The 21,930-nt window shown below is 40.1% G+C and overlaps 1 protein-coding gene across 3 annotated transcripts in view; it reads right to left on the reverse strand.

Moving 5' to 3' along the window:
• Pign (phosphatidylinositol glycan anchor biosynthesis class N) overlaps positions 1-21,930 on the reverse strand; it is a 133,327-nt gene that overhangs the window by 96,073 nt on the left and 15,324 nt on the right. For all 3 annotated transcript variants that reach the window (XM_038349342.2, XM_038349341.1, XM_038349344.1), the window contains 7 exons: positions 20,704-20,828; positions 19,555-19,685; positions 17,649-17,765; positions 9,622-9,662; positions 8,022-8,081; positions 6,068-6,160; positions 5,021-5,076 (listed from right to left, as the gene is read on the reverse strand). In XM_038349342.2, the coding sequence (XP_038205270.1) occupies positions 5,021-5,076; positions 6,068-6,160; positions 8,022-8,081; positions 9,622-9,662; positions 17,649-17,765; positions 19,555-19,685; positions 20,704-20,828 (623 nt within the window). The remainder of the gene's footprint in view (positions 1-5,020; positions 5,077-6,067; positions 6,161-8,021; positions 8,082-9,621; positions 9,663-17,648; positions 17,766-19,554; positions 19,686-20,703; positions 20,829-21,930) is intronic.

Raw genomic sequence — 21,930 nt, forward strand, 5'->3', positions numbered from 1 at the left:
CCATTTTATTTCATTTTCAACCAATGTGGAATTTAATGTATGACTGGCTTAAGGTAGAGGACCTGGCCATATTTTATCCAGTCAAGGAGAATGTGTTCTGTGTAAGTCTTCTCCCGCCTGAACTTAAATGTCATCTGTAATCAAAACCAAATATATCATGGGGATCAATTTCTTTATGTATTTGTACTGTCGATATGTCAGTTTGCATAATTACATGCTATACTGTACCAACACTGCTTCGAAACTTTAGAATGCACTTGCTGCCTAGTAAAGAAAATCTCTTTATCTTGTTCTTTCTCAGCATTAGTTAAGTGATTCTTGTAAATCTATACATAATTGGAGAAACATCTTGAACCACATCTTTAGTTAGTAAATTTTAGGTTAGTGTTAATATTTTATGATATTTAACAATACTACTCAATATTTATTTATATTTTATTATGACCTAAAGTAAATTTTATAGCTTTTTTTCACAATGCACATTTTCTATTATGTTATGTTTTACTTTTATTCTGAATGGTATTCTTTATCCTGATGTATATTCTACTTGGTTTGTATCAAAGATTAAAGTCTAGTTTTCAAATTTCTTTCTTTAGATGGCAACTTCAGTATGCTGCTGCTCAGTTTCAAACTCATGACCTTGAGTATGTAATTTTTAAAATAAAAAAAATAAAATACCATTTGATAACTTTGTGTGCTTTTTGTTTTGTTTTATGTTTTTTGTCTTGTTGGAGGTTTTTGTTTGTTTTGAATTTTTTTGGGGGGGAAGATGGTGTGAATAGGTATGGTCCCTAAAGACTCATGTGTTTAAATGTTTGGCCCATAGGGAGTGCCACTATTAGGAGGTGTGGCCTTGTTAGAGAAAATGTGTCATTGTGAGGGAGGGCTTACAGGTCTCTGCTCAAGCTAAGCCCAGTGTGGCACACAGTCAGTTCTGCTACCTGCAGATCAAGATATGGAAGACTCAGCTCCTTTTCCAAAACCATGTCTGCCTACATACAACCATGACAATAATGGACTAAACCTCTGAAACTGTAAGCCAGCCCCAATTACATGTTTTCCTTCCTAAGAGTTGCTGTGGTTATTGTGTCTCTTCACAACAATAAAAACTCTAACTAAGACAGTGGCGGGGGGGAGAGGTTTGTTGGTTTGTTGTCATTTGTTTTCTAAAAGAGAAAGAAAGAACACAAAGTTGGGTGGGTAAGGAGGTGTGGAGAATCTGAGAGGAGTTGGGGGAGGGGAAAGAGTATGATCAAAATATACCGTTCAAAAGTTTTTAAACAAGAAATGTAAAGCAAACAAAACTGCTTAATGATGAGAAAATACCATTCTGCTTCTCAGCTCACCAACCCAGAGAGACAAAACATCTTGACCTGTTTGCTTTAAACTATTCTAGTAGTTTTCTCCATGTGCATTAACACTAAGTCACGATTTATCACCCACCACATTCTTTGTTGACCTGCTGCTGCCTCTAGACCTCGTCTCGCCTCAGCCTGCTCACCTCACTGCTCGCGCTTTGTCAGTCATGGTACTGCCATAATCTACTATCTAAATCTCTATCTTATTCACTCAGTAGACAGAATCCTCGACATAACAGTTATGAGGTCACTATGACCACCACATTTTAGGCTTCCTTTCCCCTCTGTCTTGTGAGTGTTAACTGTATTGGTATATTTTCAAGGGTTGTTGTAATGATTTAGACACACAACAGGGCTGACACTTCCAGGTTCCTGGGCCACGCATGTGTGGACAAGCCCTCAGGCAGAAGTGCCTAATGGCCCCGGGAATCTTAAAGGACCCCACATGACCCACGTGCAGCATGGTCACATCATCTACGTATGATGCAGCTGCGTGAGCCCTCACATGAATGCGTGAGCTCCGTCATCTGTGTATGACATAAACATGCCATCTCCCTGTATGCATGCATTAGGCAGCCCTTAAAAGCTGGAAGCGCTATCTTCAGCCCTCTCTCTCTGCACACTGACTTCCCCAGGCTTGTACACACCCCCTCCAATAAACTTCTAAGCAGGTTTGTTGCATGTTCCATGTTTCCTTCTCACTTGCACCTGGTAATTTCAGTGGTGACATTTATATCTTATTCTGTAATTACATTAATTCTCCCGTTTTGCCTAATGGTTGACTGTAAAAGCTGAATACCAGTATTTACATTGTATGACTAACATTTAAATGCTCTTCATTGACTAGCAAAGTTTTGTGCTATGATGTGGAGGCCCAAATATATAAGCCTATTTCCACGTTGACCAAAGATCAGAGAGTTGAAAGTTACCTCTATTCCTTATTGTGTTCTGCTCTCTCAAGGTTATTGTCAACAGGTGTGGCTAATAGTCACACCTTGTGTTTCAGGAATAGAGAAGTAGATATATTTCTACCTCAAACAAAAGTCTAAGGACCCGACTAAGGGTCCAGTTCCTTTAAGGAGATAGCATTGAATTCCACCCAGGGAGTGGTTGGCCTACAAAATATTTTGGTCTTTAATTCTAACAACAGAATGTTTAATTAACTATGGCCTTAGACTGGTCTGTTCATTTCCTTGTATCATGTTAATGCAGTTTTTTGTCTTACTCCTACCTTTTGGGGTCAGGGGTTTTTAAGCAATTGGAAATTAAATGCAGGCGATTTCAGTATTCACTGGAACTCCCTCCTGGTACAAGTCTCTATGTTTTGCTCTCTTATTATTTTTCTGTCTTTGTATTCTTTATTAATATTTCTAAATCCCAATGCCCCTAACCTGGCAAGAAATATTTTTGCTAAGGCTGGTCCCTGACACTATGATTATATTTTTCTCATCTATCCATCAAGTTTTGACCCATGTGACAATGTAGAATCATTTTTTCACACTCTCAGCAACTGTTCAAAATCATGCCTACCTGAGGTGGTGTTCTGTCAAGAGGACAGAAGGGGGTAAGTTTTCCTGTACCATCCTGTGAATCTTCCAGCTTTCCCTCACTCTACCCCTTTACACTTATTTCCTTCACTGAGCTCCACTCACTCAGGAAAAACCGCCTGCCTCTTGTTCTTTAAAGTTCTAGTTGCATTTTTCTTCTTTTAAAAAATATGTATTAATTTTGTATGTGTGTGCATATGTGTGTGTGCGCGCGTGTGTGCATGTGTGTGTGTGTGTGCACGCTCACACGCAAATGTATGTGTGCCTGCACGTGCACCATATGTGTGCAAGTGTCTATGACATGCAGGAACATGTATTCGATGCTCTGAAACTGGAGTTACAGGCAGTTGCAAGTTGTCTGATGTGGGTGCTGGAGACACAATGCAGGTCCTCTGCAGGAGCTGAAAGCACTCTCATCTGCTGAGCCATCACTCCAGACTCTCCTTCCTTCTTTTAAAACACCCTGACCTATTTTTCAAATATTTATAAAGTGAGCATTAATTTTATAAATGTAACAGTTTCTTAAACATTTCTGAAATTTCTAATACTTTGAGGATCCTTGAAATATGTATCCTGAAGAATCACTTTGCATTTTATCATCTTTGGTTTTCCTGGTGATACTTAAGACTTCAAGTAAGTGAGTGATTTATAGCTAGACAGGTTTGGAGACAGTTCTCTTCATGTTGATCCAAGCAGATGAGCCACTGATTGGGCCAAGCCCCACATGATATACCAAGCAATGTCTCTAAATATAAATAGCAACATTCAGGCAGGAGCTGAACATCAAACTCAGCATTAGATACTAAGCCAAGTGGAAGAAGGCAAAAATACACTCATACTTTTGAAGAAGACTCTGTTCTTGACCAGCCCTACTAGAGAGGTAGGTCCAAGCTTCAGAATCCCCAGCCTAAGGAACAGTGCCACCCACAGAGTTAATACTCCACAGAAATGTCTACTGGTCAGCCAGACCCAGCTAATCCCATATTAAGAGTCTATATCCTGATGATTGTAGATTGTTTCAAGATAACAGTTAAAACTAACAAATACAGTGTTCAGTCAATAAGTGAAAAAGAGATATACACTACACATAAACACAAACATTCAAATACACAGAGGTTGATCTACATGTTAACAGTCTGTGTCCTCTGGGGGCCCAGCCGAACCCCTGCTCACTAACTGGGAACAAAGGTGACCACTAGTCGCAGACCTGCCTCTCGCTTGAGGTACATCTCCTGAGAATAAAATGACAACTCAATCCTCCAGACCATATGAATATACAAGAATCTATATACATACACATATACTTACACACACACACACACACACACAAGAAGCATGTATTATTTACAACATTATTTAAACCTTTCTGATTTATGAAGACCACATCTATATAATATAACCTGCCAAAAGTAATTCCAATGAGGCAGTGAGGATGATGATTCCAATAAAATAATTTAATGAAATTCCTAAAACTCCTATAACCTCAATTTGTTTTTTTACCAGAAGTAAAGTACTTCTGAATAAGAACCTCCAAGAGACTGAGAAAACTGACTGAGCCCACACATACAGTTACGTAGAGTAAGGTGTAGTGTTCCAATCTGCTCTTTCTATGTTCAGGAAAAAGACACCTTCTCTGAGATCTGGAATGAAGAAATCTGGCGCCCATAACAGCGGCTTGCGTATCTGCCCACTTGTGGAAGCCAAGGTTTCTCCAAACACGACATCTGGCCTTTCCCTGTCGCTCTCCACTCTCCCCAGAGCCAGAACAGTTTCTGTCACCATCCTCACAGTCCTGGTTCCAACATCTTCAGCAACACCCAGATCTGACATGGAAGGCCTCAAGTCTAACTAAAAAGCTGACATCTTCAGAAGGTGAAGTAAGCAGGTCATCTTTCTATAAAACCACGACAGTGCTCACGTCTCTATCTCCTCCTCAGCCACTCAGAGATATACAACATTTGGCTCAATGTTAGCAAAAGTAACAGTAGCTTCAGTTTGGCATAGTTTACTACACACACACAAAAAGACATTGTTTATACATAAATTAATCTATCTCACTGGCATCTCAAGTGAAATCTTTTTCCTTCGAGCTAATAAAAAATATTTAAGACTTACTTAAATGGTGTAAACAAAAATGGCAAAGTAACTTCTTTTTTCTGAGTCATCTTCACCTGGGAACCAAGCATGAAAATAATATAAATGAAAAAAAATCATGAATTTCATTCTGAAATATAAATATCAATCAAAATGGCTCTTTGGAGATGACTAATTTCTTTGGAAATAAATGGGATTTTGTGTTATTATATTACAGTTTCATAAATATTTAAAGAAAAATTAAATAATACTTTACTATCTCAGTAAGCTGAGAATTAAGTACATCAATCTTGCAGAAATGACTTTTCCTTAACCCTTTGAAAAGGAAGTAAGGCAAAGTTACATTAGAGAATCGTCTCTGTAATGCTGGATCTCTAGTCTACTTCTTTCAGGCATATTCCAATAGATGAGAACTGGACTTGCAGTCTTTACAAGGATATATGACAATCTACTATGACACTCAAAGGCAATTCTGTGCCCTCCAATTCACCCATAAATCCTGTACATTAGAAATAAAAGCTTCATTGTTAGGTATCAAACCCAGGACAATGGCTGAGTGCCTAGTCAACGTATTTAAGTAGACCAGGCCTCCAGGTTCTCTCGGCATCCCTGAGTTCCTACCAGTTACAGGGCATGGCTGGTATACTCCACCCTCTATGCTGAACTTCCAGCCCAGGGGCTGGGCTGTCCTTCCCCCAGAGGCTCTCGCCTTTATAATCCAGACATTTTGGTTACCTGCCCCTTTGGTACCTTTGCCCTTTTGGCTGTGGCACCTGGTTCCTCCCTCTTCTTTTCCCTTTCCCCTTCTCACAAGGCTGCTCTGGACTCTCCCAGATGCCTCTGGATATACTCTCCCACACATCTACAGAAAACCTCCTCCTCCACCAGACCTAGGAGCAGTCATGGCTTGCCTTTCCTTTTTCCTTTTTTCACTCACTTATAACACAAGGCAAATATTCAAAAACCAAGATCCTAAGTTACAGGAAATTATTAATTAAAATATAAAATCAAATATTTTACTTAACACGTTTAGAATTTATATATAGATCATGTGTTTATTGTTTTCACCTTGAACTGCTCAAGAATCTGCACTGCATTGGTGAGCATGCTCTCTGCTTTGAAGAGACCAGTGTTGTTAAGATACTCCACAGGAAGGGTCCCCTAAAAGATGAAACATAACAAGTATTGATAAAGACTGTGCTGTTCTGATTGGAAAACAAGTACAACCTGTAAGCTGATGGCAAGTTCCTGGCCAGCCTGAGCTGGAGAGTCTGCTTCAATAGAAAAAACAAAAGTTAGATGAGGCAGCAATTGGGAGCACTTGCTGTGGGACTGGAGAGACGCTCAGTGGTCAGAGCACTGGCTGCTCCTCCAGAGGACCTGAGAGCTCTATTCCCAGCACCCACATGGAGCTCATCGTGGTTTGTGACCACTTTTAATTCCAGTTCCAGGGACTCTGACACCCTCTTCTGCTTTCTGAGAGCACCGGGCCCTAATGTGGTAAAACAACACTCAAATAAGTACTAACCCACACATGCAAAGCATTCAAGAAAAAAAAAAAAAAAACAATAAAAACGAGTGCATGACGACAGTGGTTGGGGCATTTGCTACTCCTTCACTGGATGAGGACTCAGTTCCCAGCACCTGTGTTGAGTAGCTTACATACCTGAACAGGTGAACACAGGGCAAGCATAGACACACACACACACACACACACACACACACAATTTTAAAAAAAGGAAACAAAAAAGATACAAATAAATTTCTGGATTAAATGACAAAATATTTAAAACCATAACTAAAAAAAATTCTCACATTCAAAATGAATTAAGTAAACAAATGAGATTGGTTAAAGTCAATTCAAATCTACCACTGGCAGACTACTGCTATGACTTGTCCTCCAAATGCTCCCTGAGGAGCCTGGTGCCGCAGGAAGATGACAGAGAGTGAAGAGGTAAGACCTAATGAGAGGTGACAGAAACGTTGGGGTGGCCATTGGGTCAGTAGAGACACACTCTCTTACAAGTGTCTTGGATTTTTTTTTACATCTTTGTCACAAGGCAAGCAGTTTTGGTTTTGGTCTACCACATACTCCTGCCCAATGTGTCACCGCAGACTGAAACCTGTAATGCTGTGAACCAAAGTTAAATGGTTTTTTCCCATTAAGCTGATTATCTAGGAAACTTATTATAGCAACAGAAAGCTAATTCATCTATGTTGGGCATATTGCTATATGCTCAGTGAATTAAGTATGTTATACACGAAGAATAATCACTGTAATGGTCACAGCTACAATATTTTGGATATAAGGATGTAAACAGGACACATACATGAACATACGGATAGTCCATCCCTATCATGCACTCACTCACAGTTCTGACTTACTCCATTTTAACATAAATAAGCAAGTATGGCTGGTTGTGAGGAGTATTTCTTAGTTTATGTTTTGGTTTTCACCATTCACGCCGATTTTTAACAGCATTACTACTTCCTGCTGAGGGTCTTCCCCACTGGATGTAATATGATCAACAGTAATCAGAGCCCTGGCCTCCTCTGTGGACAAGCCAGGAATCTAGATTCGGTTCTTGAGAGTAAGAAAGCAGCAACTACAAGTATAATTTTGTTCTACCCAAGGGTTGGTGCCTTGAGCAGCACAGCCATGCCAGGCCCTCTTGGTTCCAAACATGATCTATGTAATCCAGCAAACCATCACTATATTTTCAATAATTTTCCCTTTAAAAATGACTCAGTTTCTGTTGCTTAATCAAAAAGTTATATATATATATATATATATAATACATATATTCATACATTTCACTTGTTATAAGAATTTTCAAAAAACATAATTTTTAAAGAAAAAGCATTTAATAGCTTTCTTCCATGTTATATAGTTTATACTCAATTATGAGATATTACCTATTTAGATATAAATAACAGGAAGGGATACAGTTTTAAATACAACTAAGGATTATCGAGAAGCACATGAAAAGTGAATTTTATTTTTATAAGGAGTATTCCTTACCACCGAATTAAGAGGAAAGGGAACTCCAATAAGAGACGCCATCAGCGGTGCAATGTCAGCCTAGAATGGAAGAGTTCGATTCTAGTAAGTCTTCATGTAGAAACCAGCAAATTGCATCCCCACATACAACTGTATTTGGACCATCACCATATTGATTATAATCAAAACCTGCAAACAGTTATATACATTATTATATATCAGTGTCTTTAAATGCCATTTTCTAGAAATGATTGAACTTATGAAAAACTAAATCTGACCATTAAAGGTCATCAATGCAAAACAAAATCAAAGCCTACTTGTCCTAATGGCTAAGAACTTGACCAGTTTGTGTAAGTTTTTGAGTATTGAGCAAAAGAACGCTTTGGTGGTCATAACAGAAAGGGTGGTGGCCTTTACAGGAGGACTGTGTACAAGCATGAAGGGGCAAGCCCCTCAGAAGGAAGTCTGGCCAGCCAGGGAAGGAAGAAGAGCCCAAGTGGCACTGCGGGGACTGCTTGGACCATGATCACCCAGAGACAACTCGTCAAAGGGAGAAAACAGGTTCTACCTTCCTACATTTAAGTGGCTGTGTTCTAGCAGTCCTTAAAAGTGTCAAGTAGTAAAAATACTTAGAAGCTGGGAGAGACACCTTCAAATCCTGGCTTGTTAGCTCTGAAGACTTCAGCAGTCCTCATCAGTTAAATATCCACTTCTTCTCCCTTACAAAGGGATGGCACGATTAAATGAGATAAACTTCCGATGTACCTAATTGCTGCTCTCTTCGACACTGGGATAAATTCTTTTCTTGGTTCCACCGACACCTGTTTGCTTCCTTCTGTTTCTTTGGGGCTCCTTTTTCAAGTACCTCTCTGCTCCTCATCTAAGCTGAGAGTGTGTAAAGGCTGCTCCCAGATTCACGCCATGCCCAGAATATTAAGTCTTGCTTGTCTCTCTCACTCATCTCATCTACTCATCCTGATGCCAGAGGGATTTTTGCGCACACATGAGCACAATACACACACTCTTCAAGAGCTTCCTCAAGCTTTTGGGATTAAGTCCCCAAGGTGCACCATGCTCTCCCAGACCTGTGCCTAACTGTGTCTGCCTGACGTCCTATGGTCCCTGTGACTCTGAACAGCAGCCTTTTCCAACAGCCACCAACACAGGAAGTGTCTTCTATACCGAGCTGTGCTCAGGCCGGCCCTCTCCCTGGAAGCCCTGCTGCTGCTCTGGCCTATTCCTCAATCTCAGATCAATCCTAAATTTCCCAGGAAACCTTTGCTAAGCAGAGTTTCCCAGACATATACATCCCATGCTCTCTTGTGGACGTGGGCCTTCATTAGAGTATCTTACATCTGCCTATCTTAGGTGCTGGGGACTGGACTCAGGCTGTTTCAAGCACTTTATCCACTTGGCCAGCTCAACTGAATTTTGGTTTTTTGTTTTAATTGGCACAAGAAGGTTAGGCCAAAAAACTTGCACTAAAAGTAGTCTGCTTAACAGAAATATGTTGGAAAATTTTTGCTGCCACTACTACTACTACTATTACAGTCTATTTTGGCATATTTTTCTCTAAATGTTTATTAAAAAAAAAAGAACATAATTAAATTTAAATAGATACCTGATCAACATCTCGCCTCTTCCAGTTTTCCAATCTCCATTCTGAAAGACATAGATATAAACCATGATGTTAAGATTTTTAACAAGAACTATTCGCCTTATTTTCAGGCATGCGGGACACTCCACGTAAAGGCTAAGTATTGGAAACCTCTTTCTTAAACCACGTATGGAAAAAAAAAGAGAAAAGCAGAGGCAGAGGGGAAAATGCTAAAGTATTTTTAAAAAGAAAAACTGAAAAAATAAATCTTTAGCGTTTTCTGTGATTTATTAAGTTTTTTTAACATGTTCATTTGGAAATATAATGTTCCAAACATGCAAGGTAACAAAGAGGAAAGTCCCAGCCTAATGGCAACTGCCAGCAAGGCCACTACTCCCACAGCTGTGCCTCAGCGACTGGCAGCCATCACACCCGCCCTCCCTTTTCTGGGTTGGCAGTAGTTAACAGAGCATTTAAATCTGGAGCTATGATGCTCCTGTGACCCCGACTTCTTCTAACGCAGTGTGTCCTGTGATCCCGACTTCTAACGCAGTGTGTCCTGTGACCCCGACTTCTGATGCAGTGTGTCCTGTGACCCCGACTTCTAATGCAGTGTGTCCTGTGACCCCGACTTCTGACGCAGTGTGTCCTGTGTCCCCGACTTCTAACCCAGTGTGTTAAGTCACTATTACAACGCTCTTCACAGGACAGAGCTAGTCCAGCTTTGAAGGAAACTCACTGACTTGCATAGTGGCTATACCAGTTTGTACTCCCACAAGCATTTACTGTCATTCCTGCTTGGAGCTTAGTACTTCTGACTGAGCTAAGGTGGGATCTCAAAGTGATTGTGATTTGCATTTCCCTGGTGGCTGAGGATTTGCACATTAAAAAAGTATTTATTTCTAAGCCATTTGTATTTCATTTTTGAGAACTTTCTGTTCCATGCCCAATCACTGTTTTTGTTTTATGGTTGTTAAGTTTTTGAGTAATTTTTATAATCTAGATACTCTCTGTCCAGAAGCTTTTACGTTTCCTGTGGTCCCACCTATCAGCGGTTCGTCTTAGTGCTTGCATTACTGGGCTCCTGTACCGACAGTCTGCCTACAGTTCAAGCACAGTCCCTACTGTTTCTTCTAGCAGGTTCAGAGTATCAGATCTTACAGTGAGGACCTTCCCTCATCGCTGTTAGCAATGGTGTTCAGCACAGCAATAAAAAGGACCCAACACAAGAACTTCCTTTGTTTCCTAGGTTTCATCTCCTACTGGGCAGAAGTTTCGATGGCATGCACGATGCACACGGACACCCGCTTTCCATGCCATTGGGATATACTGTCATCCTCTCCAAAGTCCATGCTCAAAAGTGGCCCAACCTAGTTACAAGGGCGTGCGTGCATGCGTGCGTGCGTGCATGCGTGTGTGTGTGAGTGTGTGTATGTTTTAAACACGCCACTAGTAAGTTTGTGGCTTTATATTGGAGAGTGTGCATAACAAAGATTGGCCACGTGTGGACCATGAGATGGACACCCCTGCGCTAGTGCTAAGATCTGCGGCAACAAGAACCATCCCAAAGATAGCACAGGAGAAAGAAAAAGCTCTCTAATTTCTCTAAGCACAAATCTGCTTCAGTAAATCTGCAAGAATCATGAATGCTTACTATGTAGGAGCCAGCCATGATAAGCTAAATATGAACAGATCACCCAAAGGAAGTTCTTTACCATTATCACCTGCCAGAGTAGGACTCTGGCCATTGATAAATTTAATAGAGGCCTGAGTCTCAGTAGTTTACCCTGAAGCAACACCTGGTTGCAGGAAGAACCACAACCTGAGATTACCTGAGCATCACCCAAAATCAGACCATCCAAGGGAAATGCCTAGGGTTCCAACCACTGTAAATAGGACCATCTGCCAGCACACACTCACCAGGACACCCCTAGACAAATGTCAGCCAATCAGGAGTCCTGAACCTCAGAAACCCCTCACCCCCACCTTTACTACTATAAAACCCTACTCTAACTGAGCTTGGGGCTCTCTGATTATTCTAATACATTGGACATGTGGAGAGACGGAGTTTGCAAACTTGCATAAAATACTCTTTTCTTTTACATATGGGACTTGGTTTCCTTGTTGGTTTTTGGGAGACTTCACAGATTTGGGCATAACATTTGGGGGCTTGTCCAGGATCCACCAAGCCCACTGGGACTACCACCTGTAGAGCCTTCAACCAGCCGGTAAATTTTCTGTGTTTTGTTTCATGTCTCATGTCTGTGTCTCATGACTGTCTGTGAGCATGCCCAGGAACCATAAATGCCTGTAGACAATCTGCGGATGTGCGAAAAGATCACAGGTGGTGTGCCTGGAGATGTCCCCAGGGCCCTTCTGCAGAGGGTGGTTCCCTCTAGTGAAACATGCAGGTAGCACAGCGTTCTCAGTTCTGTGGTGAGAGACACAGGTAGTGTTCTCAGTTCGATAGAGGGGCGGGTTACACCCGCAAAACAGCTTGAAGCTGTGGTCTTAGGTTTGGTTTGGCGCCATTGTCCTGTTCATCATCTTGTGTGTCTGTGTAGTATTGTGGTTTTGTCCTGACTTAGACTGACACTGATGATATGGGACAGACTCAACTCATGACTTCTTTGTGATCACTTACAAGACTTTAGAGATAGGGCCATAAGCCTAGGGGTATATTTTCCTCGCTGCCTTAAACATTTCATGAAAAGAAGTCAGACTTGGCCCCAAGCATCTTATGTGGATGGGTGGCTGGGCTATACATCCTTGTTGTTACAATGTAGCAAAGCTGCCAGCCACAGTTGTAGGGGGTGAATGTTCACCAATAGGATTTCAAACACTGAACAGAGAATCTGGAGTTAATTACTATGGCTTGGAGAGGTTAACAATTTCTCCCCTCCATGCTGCATACTTCCCATGCTGGTGGATGAGTTCCCTCCACCTGCCCTGGGGGCTGTGTGCCTCAGCTTCTGGTCAAACCTGACCAAGGTTTGGCTCTGTGGGTCAAGGACTCTGGCTATAGGTGTTGCTGCAATGGCCATGCTGTGACACTATAGCCAGACTTCCCTCCACCAAAGCTGCTTTGATCATTCAGAGCTAATGTGTTACAAATATCTGTCATCATTCAGAGGGGCTGGTTACAGATTATTATTGGTTAAAGGTATATAAAAAGTTACAAAAGGTCAAAACAGGATGTAAACTATGGTTGCTGTGGTTTCTCATACATGCGAATACTAAATATGCTTGTTTTGTTGAAAAGTTTGTCTATATAAGTTTTCTTGAAAGCATCAAGCTAAGACAGAAATGATCTGGCTATTTTTGTTGTCTCTGCCACCCATCACTGCTGTGGCCACATAAATAGGATTGAATTCAGAAATTTATCACTGAGCTCTGGTTACTGAATTTGGGTCAGCAAAAATTCAGATGACTTTTTGGTAGAGATAATGTTAAAACTGCTATCTGCTGGGGGTTTTTTAATTGAAAAGCTGGCTCTAGGATTGGATTATGGCTCTTCCTTTGTTAGACCAATGTTTTATTTACTTAAAATCTATGCATGGGTAATTAAAAAACATACAACATAATTCCATTTTAAATTTTGGATGATTGCCATTTTGCTAGAGTGAAAAAAAAAATAAAAGGATGCCACATAATTTGACCACCATCTTCATTAAAGGTGACCACGTAGAATGGGCTAACAAATCTCCAAGAGAGTTTGGATTTGGATAGAGTTTTGCATGACATTATGTTTTATATTGCTAATATTTAAACTTAAAATAAAAGGCTAAAAATTAGGGTCAGAGCCATAAGCACCAAAAGCTAACCGGAAACAGAAATGTTCATTTCTTGTGATGCAGAAGACAATGACCTTGGAATAGCATCCAAGTCTATAAATCAATCTTTTGGAGGTTGTTGTCTAGTGGTAGTCTGGGGCCACCTGCATTTCAGATGTTTAAATTGAGATTCAGAACACAGGCAAAACTACAGTTGTAAAATAACAACAGGGAAAATTCTGTAATGGGAAGATCACTGTAACATAAAAAACTATATTAAAAGGTAAAAGCATTAAAATTATTGACTAATGGTTTAAAAATATATTTCTTTGTTCAAGGTCTATTCAGGCTTTAAAATGAATGTTTAGCCTTTTTATCTTTGCTAACTTTGCTGGGTTTAAGCTATTTGGATAAACTGAGTCACAAATTTTTATATTGACACTAAGAGGCTTGGACCTCCTCTTCTGGGGAAAAAATATTGTTTCTATGTCAATCACTCCAGGGTAATTAGAGATTCAATGCCCTTGTTAATGACAGAAAACAAAACACTCAAACAGAAGCTGGATAAAAACTTATTCAACTGGTCTTCTTGTTAACAACCTTACTTTCAGCTCTAACAGGCCCTCTAATGATCTTGCTTCTTCTTATCAACAGACTTGATGGCTTTTGTTCGAGAACGGATCAATATTGTTCGACTGATGGTACTGAAGTTCCAGTATCACCCCCTTGAGCCCCTGGACAGAGAGGACCCATGATTGAGTCCTGTCATTGGTACTTGTGAAGGGGAAAAATGTTGGGCCCGGGGCAACTTGGTACACACCTGCCAAGATGGGTTCTATAGATCAGCAGGAAAATAGACCTAAGTCTAGTGCAATGCTAGCTCTTAGACTCCCTCCTGTTCCCATTTCACCCTGGGATCTGTTCCTTGCCTTTGCAGAAGACAGCATTAACAGCTAGATATAAACATGTTCTGTGTTTACCCTCAGAATGACTAATTCAGTTTCTTTATTAGCTTTAATTTAAAATCATTACAGAGTGTGGAGTTCTAGTCTTGTAAAAGCTGCTAACTTATAATAGACTGTTAAAAAATACATGTTAGTCAGTTGATGGAGGACTCTCATTGGTTAATAAAGAAATTGCCTTGGCTTTTTGATAGGGCAGGATTTAGGTGGGTGGAGTAGACAGAACAGGATGCTGGGAAGGGAAGTTAGTCAGATGCCATGCCTCTCCTCAGGGAGACAGACGCAATGGAGCCAGCCACCAGGTCAGACATGCTGAATCTTACCCGGTAAGACACCACTTTGTGGTGCTACACAGATTATTAGAAATGGGTTAATCAAGATGTGAGAATTAGACAATAAGAGGCTGAAACTAATGGGCCAGGCAGTGTTTAAATGAATACAGTTTGTGTGTTATTTCGGGGCATAAGCTAGCCGGTGGCCGGGAGCTCCGGGCGGCAGGAACGCAGCCTGCTGCTCATCACTACAGTCAGTCATCTTTAAAGTACTGATAGAATTAGTTACAGATAAAAAGCTTTATTTAGTTCCCTGTATATGTTTTCAAAGCCAAACTTAAAACAAGTAATGAGAAACAAAGTTTGTCTAATCAGACATACCTAGGCAGCCCTCATACTTCAGAGACCTGCAGAATATGGCATTTAAAATAATGTTTAAAAAGCTTATTATATTAAACAGAGACTCCAAGATCCTAGCAGTAACCTAAGGTCTCCAAAAAAGATTATGAGACACCATGATGTCTCCATCTGGATTATGATGACGCTGACCACTGGGCAAGATAACCTCTTGTGCAACACCTGCTGCCAGGACCCTGTCCAGACTGGACAAAGAGCAGGACCTTGGAGAATCGATTGCACCACTTTTGCTCAGACAAAACAAGGTCAGTCTTTTCCATGTCCCTCTTCCACAAGAAAAAAAAAAAGTTCACCTTATGGGCCTGGCTTTAACAGTAAGACTGCTATTCTGGATATTTCTGCCTCCAATCCTGTGGAGACTTGGGTATAACTAAGTGTATATGGACTCTGGTCCCTATCATTTTTAATAGATTCAGAAACTATTTGGTCTGTATTCAGATATACATTTTTTTATCCTTCTGAGATCTGTGATAGTATTAATGGCGAGGGAAGTTATAATGTCAGTTTAGCAGTAAAAGGTATCCAGATTCTTCCACAAAGCTATAGCCAACTTGTTAGCTAGGACTCAAAGGTATGAGTCTATTCTTTCTGTTTACAGATGCCCGTTTATAATGAAAAAATTAAAAATGCTGAAGGATCCCCGACGGGTAGGCAGCAGAAATGCTGTAGGTCCCCAAGTGTTGATAGCGGGCCATGTGGCAGTAGGCAGCGGGCCCTGGAGAACAGCCAGTCCAAGGCAGAGACGGTTGCTGGTCCCCGAGTGGTGGCTGATCCCAGGCAGGGAGACACATGCAGGCAGGGAAGAGACAGAGACATGGATAGGCACGCCATACAGAGTGAGGTTGGATATTTATTCAGACGGTTATGGAGGGGGAAGGGAGAAGGGGAGAACAGCAGAGAGAGGGGGGGGGGGAGAGAGAGAGAGAGAGGAAGGAGGAGAGAGAGAAGAGAGAGACAAAAGCGGGGGAAGGGGAGAAGTGGGAAGAGAGGCAGAAGCTGCCTCCCCAAGAGGAAAATGGAAAGAGAGCTCAGGCCTGAAGCTGAAGATCAGCCTGCATCAGCAGATGGGGGAGGGAGTAGGTGTGGCTTGTCTCTTCAAGAGACAGAACAAACATTACAAGATCACGCAAAGAAAGTTCTTTACCATTATCACCTGCCAGAGTAGGACTGAGTCTCAGTAGTTTACCCTGAAGCAACACTTGATTGTAGGAAGAACCACAACCCGAGATTACCTGAGCATCACCCAAAACCAGACCATCCAAGGGAAATGCCTAACATTCCCAACTGCTGTAGATAGGACCACCTGCCAGCACATACTTACCAGGATACCCCTAGACAAATGTCAGCCAATCAGGGGTCCTGAACCTCAGAAACCCCTCACCCCCACCTTTACTACTATAAAACCCTACTCTAACTGAGCTTGGGGCTCTCTGATTATTCTAATACATTGGACATGCAGAGAGACGGAGTTTGCAAACTTGCATAAAATAAAGACTCTTTTCTTTTACATATGGGACTGGGTCTCCTTGTTGGCTTTTGTGGATTTGGGCATAACATACTCCTGCTGTATTTCTCAAATACTTCCCCTATGAGGCCTATGACCTTGCCTGGTGTTGGGCCGAAATTATCTCAGGGCCTGTATCTCAAGGCCTATAGGACAAAAAAAAGCCTGGCTCGAGTTTGAGTGAGGATGAGACAGCAAATATTAGGCAGACGCCTCTCCAGTCAGCAGGTGGGTCATTGGATGGAGGTATCCCCAGATCACACCATGTCACTTAAGCTATATAAACTGACACTCACAGTAATAAACTGAATTCCTGCTTGACTGGACTCCCTATGGCGTCTGACTGTCCTGCTTTAGTGGGACTGCGGAATGGGCAGTTAGCACACTCACCTTTCCTTGGGTCTGAATATGGAGGCTCAAGAAGCCTGGCACCTGGCGGCCAAAGAAGCTAGCAGACTGGTATTCTCTGTTAGCACTGACAATGTGCAAACAGCATGATGAAAAACGTACCATGACGTACATGAAGACATGCTGTGCTATCTTCATCTGGGTCCAGAGAGAAATAACTTGGTACTACATCTAGCTTTTCATATAAGGGATATATATATGTGTGTGTGTGTGTATATATATATATGTATATATATATATAATATATATATAATATATATATTAGATACTTCAATCTCAAAATTAATAATATGATTTTTGCTTAAGTTGGAAAATTGTAATTAATTTTATAATTTGTCTCTAAGTAACTGTGCCTTCTTTCTTGTTTTATTCTTATTTCTAATTAAATTTTTAACATAATAAAACAAGATTAAAATTTCTAATTCCTAGATATTTAGAAAGGCCAAAATAGTTACTAACAGTGGTATACTGGGAAATATTCAACAAATGGTTGTGGGGGAAAAAGAGAAAAGAAGAAAAAGCAAACTAACCAACTCCTGGATTTGGAGCATTTGCATATAACAATGACTAATGACAGAATCAATAAATGAGGAATTTAAAACAATTTGAAGTAATTGTTAAAATCTGATTGAAAACGTCAACTTAGTTTAATTCTAGTTGTATTTTAAATGCTATCTACACGGGCATTTGTGACTACACAAACAAATATTAGTACCTTTTAAAAACTCGTCATCAAATTGCTGAGTTGATACTTTTTGAGGAACTTTGATCCCGGCTCCCCAAGTCACTAAAGGAGTTAAAGTCTCTGAAGGATGACCAGCGCCGTGGGAACCTACAGCAGAGACAGTCAAGAGTCATCAGAGGAGTATATAGGAACCGACAATCACAAAACAATCTCTAAATGCTTTGTCTTAAAGAACTGATCCATGTGAGGCTGGGGAAATCAGAGGCCCAAATTCGGGAACTACCGTTGCTTTGCTAAATAGATATAATGTGACTGTCTAACTGTCTTCTCGGTAACTATGCTGACATTCATATATTAGGACTGTTGTCAGTGTTAGCTAAAAGAGCTGCTTCTCAAAGTGAGGAGCAATAATTGCAATAATACGTAAGTGATCAAAGTGATGAAACAGTGGCTAATGAGGGTTCGGCCTTTAGTGGGACACCTACATCACGTGTGCACATATGCACCAAGGCTCAGGGGTCATCGGGCAGACAGGAAAAGAGAATAGAGAAGAGATTTTTGAGGGGAGTCCTTTCCCAATTGGGAGCAAGTGTTTCAGGACCCCTATAAAGGTCAGTGAGATGTATAGATTCACCATGGTTTGAAAGCAAACTGTTCCTCACAGGTTCACATACTAAAAACTTGCTTTGGGCAGCTGCAGAAACATTAGGATACTAGGGCTAGCTTAAGTTATTAGTCACCGGAGGTATGTTTTGAGGGTAATACCCTGCCCTCGTCCCTATTTATCTTAGCTTTCTATCTACTACAAGGTAAAAAATCCTCTGCCAAACACCCCCGAAACATGGCACTCTGCCCAACCCAAGCAAGCACAATGAATCTCTAAATCAGTGAGTCAGTATTTCCTCTTAAGCTGCGCTCACGTGCTTTGGTCACCGCTGTGTGCAGGAACTGCACAGAGTCCTCTTCTTCCAGCCTCACTGTACACGGACAGCAAAAAGCAGTCCTTTAAAATATGGGACCCAGCTCAAGAACTCCAACCTCATCTTTATGTCGTGTCCAGAGCACACATGTGCCTTGGGAACCCCGGAACGCACTGTCCTAGGTAGTCTGCAGCTGTCCGCAGCAATGCACCAGTGCACTGTAACTAACATCACACAGCTGCAGCAATGCATCAATGAACTGTAACATCACACAGCTGCAGCAATGCACCAGTGCACTGTAACTAACATCACACAGCTGCAGCAATGCACCAGTGCACTGTAACTAACATCACACAGCTGCAGCAAAACATCAGTGCACTGTAACTAACATCACACAGCTGCAGCAATGCACCAGTGCACTGTAACTAACATCACACAGCTGCAGCAATGCACCAGTACACTGTAACTAACATCACACAGCTGCAGCAATGCAGCAATGCACTGTAACTAACATCACACAGCTGCAGCAATGCACCAATGAACTGTAACTAACATCCCACAGCTGCAGCAATGCACCAATGAACTGTAACTAGCATCCCACAGCTGCAGCAATGCACCAATGAACTGTAACTAACATCCCACAGCTGCAGCAATGCATCAATGAACTGTAACTACCATCACACAGCTGCAGCAATGCATCAATGAACTGTAACTAACATCACACAGCTGCAGCAATGCATCAATGAACTGTAACTCCCTTTGCCTCCACATGGGAGGGATTCGAGGGAGAATTTCTTTTCTAATAGAAAACTGTGAAGAAAATTTAAAAGTACTTGGGTTTTTTTCTATTTACTCATTTGTAAATGAGACTATATTCTTTTTATAATTAGAAAAAAAGAATCCTTTATAGAGGTCATATTATTTAATATTTTAAACATACAATTCTGTGCTGGATTTTTGCATACAATTTTATCTGCCACTACTCTCACTAAGGTAGCACAGAAACACAGACTAACCCCAGTCTGTCATTCCATGGTCGGAGGTAAAGATAAATACTGTTTTCCCATCATCACCATAAAAATGCTTGAATATTGACACAATTTCCTTCACTCCATCATCAACTTTTTTAATATTGTCCTTATATTCCCTGTTTACAAAGAAACAAAAGAACAAGTTAAATTAATTTAGAGAAATCGAATTCATCCAACCAATACTCATTATGTTTAAGTCAAGAACTGAAGAAATGCTGTACTATTTTAAAATCAGAGGCCCCTGTTAAGACTAATTTTTCCCTTTAATGAATTTAAAAAATCCTCAAATAATTTTCATAGACATTTTAAAAGGAAAATATGGATTAGTAAATATATTTGAATAAACACTTTTAAAATCCTAAACAGGATAATGGACTTTTAAGTTCATGTTATATAAACGGTTTGGGTGACTTTAATAGGGAACTATAAGAATTTAAAATATAGAATACTCCCATACTATAAAGTGTTTGTTATATCTCTGCAGTGCTGAGAACTGTACTCAGGCTTCCCACATAGATGCACAAAGCTGGTTTAATATGAGCATATTTCACTAATGAAAACAGTACATCATGTTAAACTAGGGAAAATGAGATATTCACGCTGGTAATTAAACCATTAGACACTATAGTTAACATAAAGCCAATTCAAAATAAAGAATAAAAATTTAAATGATTTCTTCTTTCTTATGGTCTGCAAAGCTGAGAATAGCGCTAAAGAAGTAACAAGCAACACTTTATGCAATCATTAGCTGGATAAAATGCTGATCAAATAAACACCCAAGGGAATTACATCTTCTGTTATAAAAATTCATAAAATATTTCTGCTTTTGAGATTCACTGAAAATATTCCCACAGTGTGGGTAATTCAGACACTTCTCTCTGCCATGATAAATGAAGAATACAGACTAGGTGAAGATCTATTTCACTTATTTTAATGTGCAGTGTGGCCAAAGCATACATGATCTTAACTACTATAAACGATACATTATACAGCTGAAAACATTCTACAGCATAGCAGGGACATAAAGTATTAGCTCTGTTGTCATAACTACAAAGAAAATTTCATATCACATCAAAATTTCAAATGGGATAGCTATTCCCCACATGATGAAATTGAACACATCATTAATATTACCTTGACGATGGTCGGTGAGCATGTCCATTTGTATCTATTCCTAATAAGTGTAAGAAAAAAACTACTTTTTCCTCATTCACTTTTGAGAACAAAGACTGGTTTTTCCTCGCATCATCAAAGAAGTCCTAAATGTAAAAAATCAGGTGAAAAGTAGTTAATTTATAAATAACTATAATTCATTTTATATTGTTTAATTTTGTCATCAAGATATAACATGAAGTCTTTGTTATCAACTCAGACATTTCTGTCCAAATAATTTTTGAGCTATTCTGATACAATTAGACAAAATAATTATAGAAAAAAGGAGCTTAATTTCATACTATTCTTACCACAGATCTACTGTAATTAAAAACTGAAGAACTATCTGGCTAAGAGGCAAATGTTAAACAGCAATGGTGGGAGGAGTACAAGGACATTTATTATATTTAAGTATACTTGGAAATTGTCATTTTTCATCACCCCGTCCACTGCCCTTTCAGTCAAACTATGACCTCTTACTGAGGTTGTGAGAAAGCCTAACTACTTCCTCTTCCATGACTAGGACCTGTTATGGCTGTCCTGTGCTGGAGAAATACCACTTAAATACAGTTCAGAACTTATTACATTAACATACTAATAATAACCTAGATTCATAAGCCTTTCAGACATTAATAATTCACCCTGACTCACATTCATAAGCATGTATGCAAGCACCCAAAGAGAGCATTTTAAAATTATTTTAAATAAGCCAGACAGTGGTGGTGTACGACTTTAATCACAGCACTTGGGAGGCAGGCGCAGGAGGATCTCTGTGAGTTCAAGTCCAGCCTGGTCTACAAGAGCTAGTTTCAGGACAGCAAGGGCTGTTATACATAAAAATCTGTCTCAAAATATGAAAACAAAAAATTATTTGAATAAACAGATTATGTTAACATGTATCATCATTGTTTACATAAATGTATATAGATTTAAAAGATGCTAACTTTCAATAAGGTATTGTTGAAAATATACAATGTATTTAAAAGCATAAGTGGAATAATTAAGAGAAATTATTCAAGGATAAAACTACCCTTAAGCTTCCATTTATAGTCTCCTTGAGTTTATTTTCTCCATGAACCATAGACACAAGATATGGGAAGCTAGGAAACACTAACCATATTGAGCTCCACCTGTGTCTCAACAGTAGTCACTTCCAACGCCCTTTTCAAGTTCTGCTATTTAAAGAAGCTCACAGGCAGCTAGTAGAGG

Source organism: Arvicola amphibius, chromosome 12 (assembly GCF_903992535.2).
Source record: "Arvicola amphibius chromosome 12, mArvAmp1.2, whole genome shotgun sequence".
Classification (NCBI taxonomy): Eukaryota; Metazoa; Chordata; class Mammalia; order Rodentia; family Cricetidae; genus Arvicola; species Arvicola amphibius.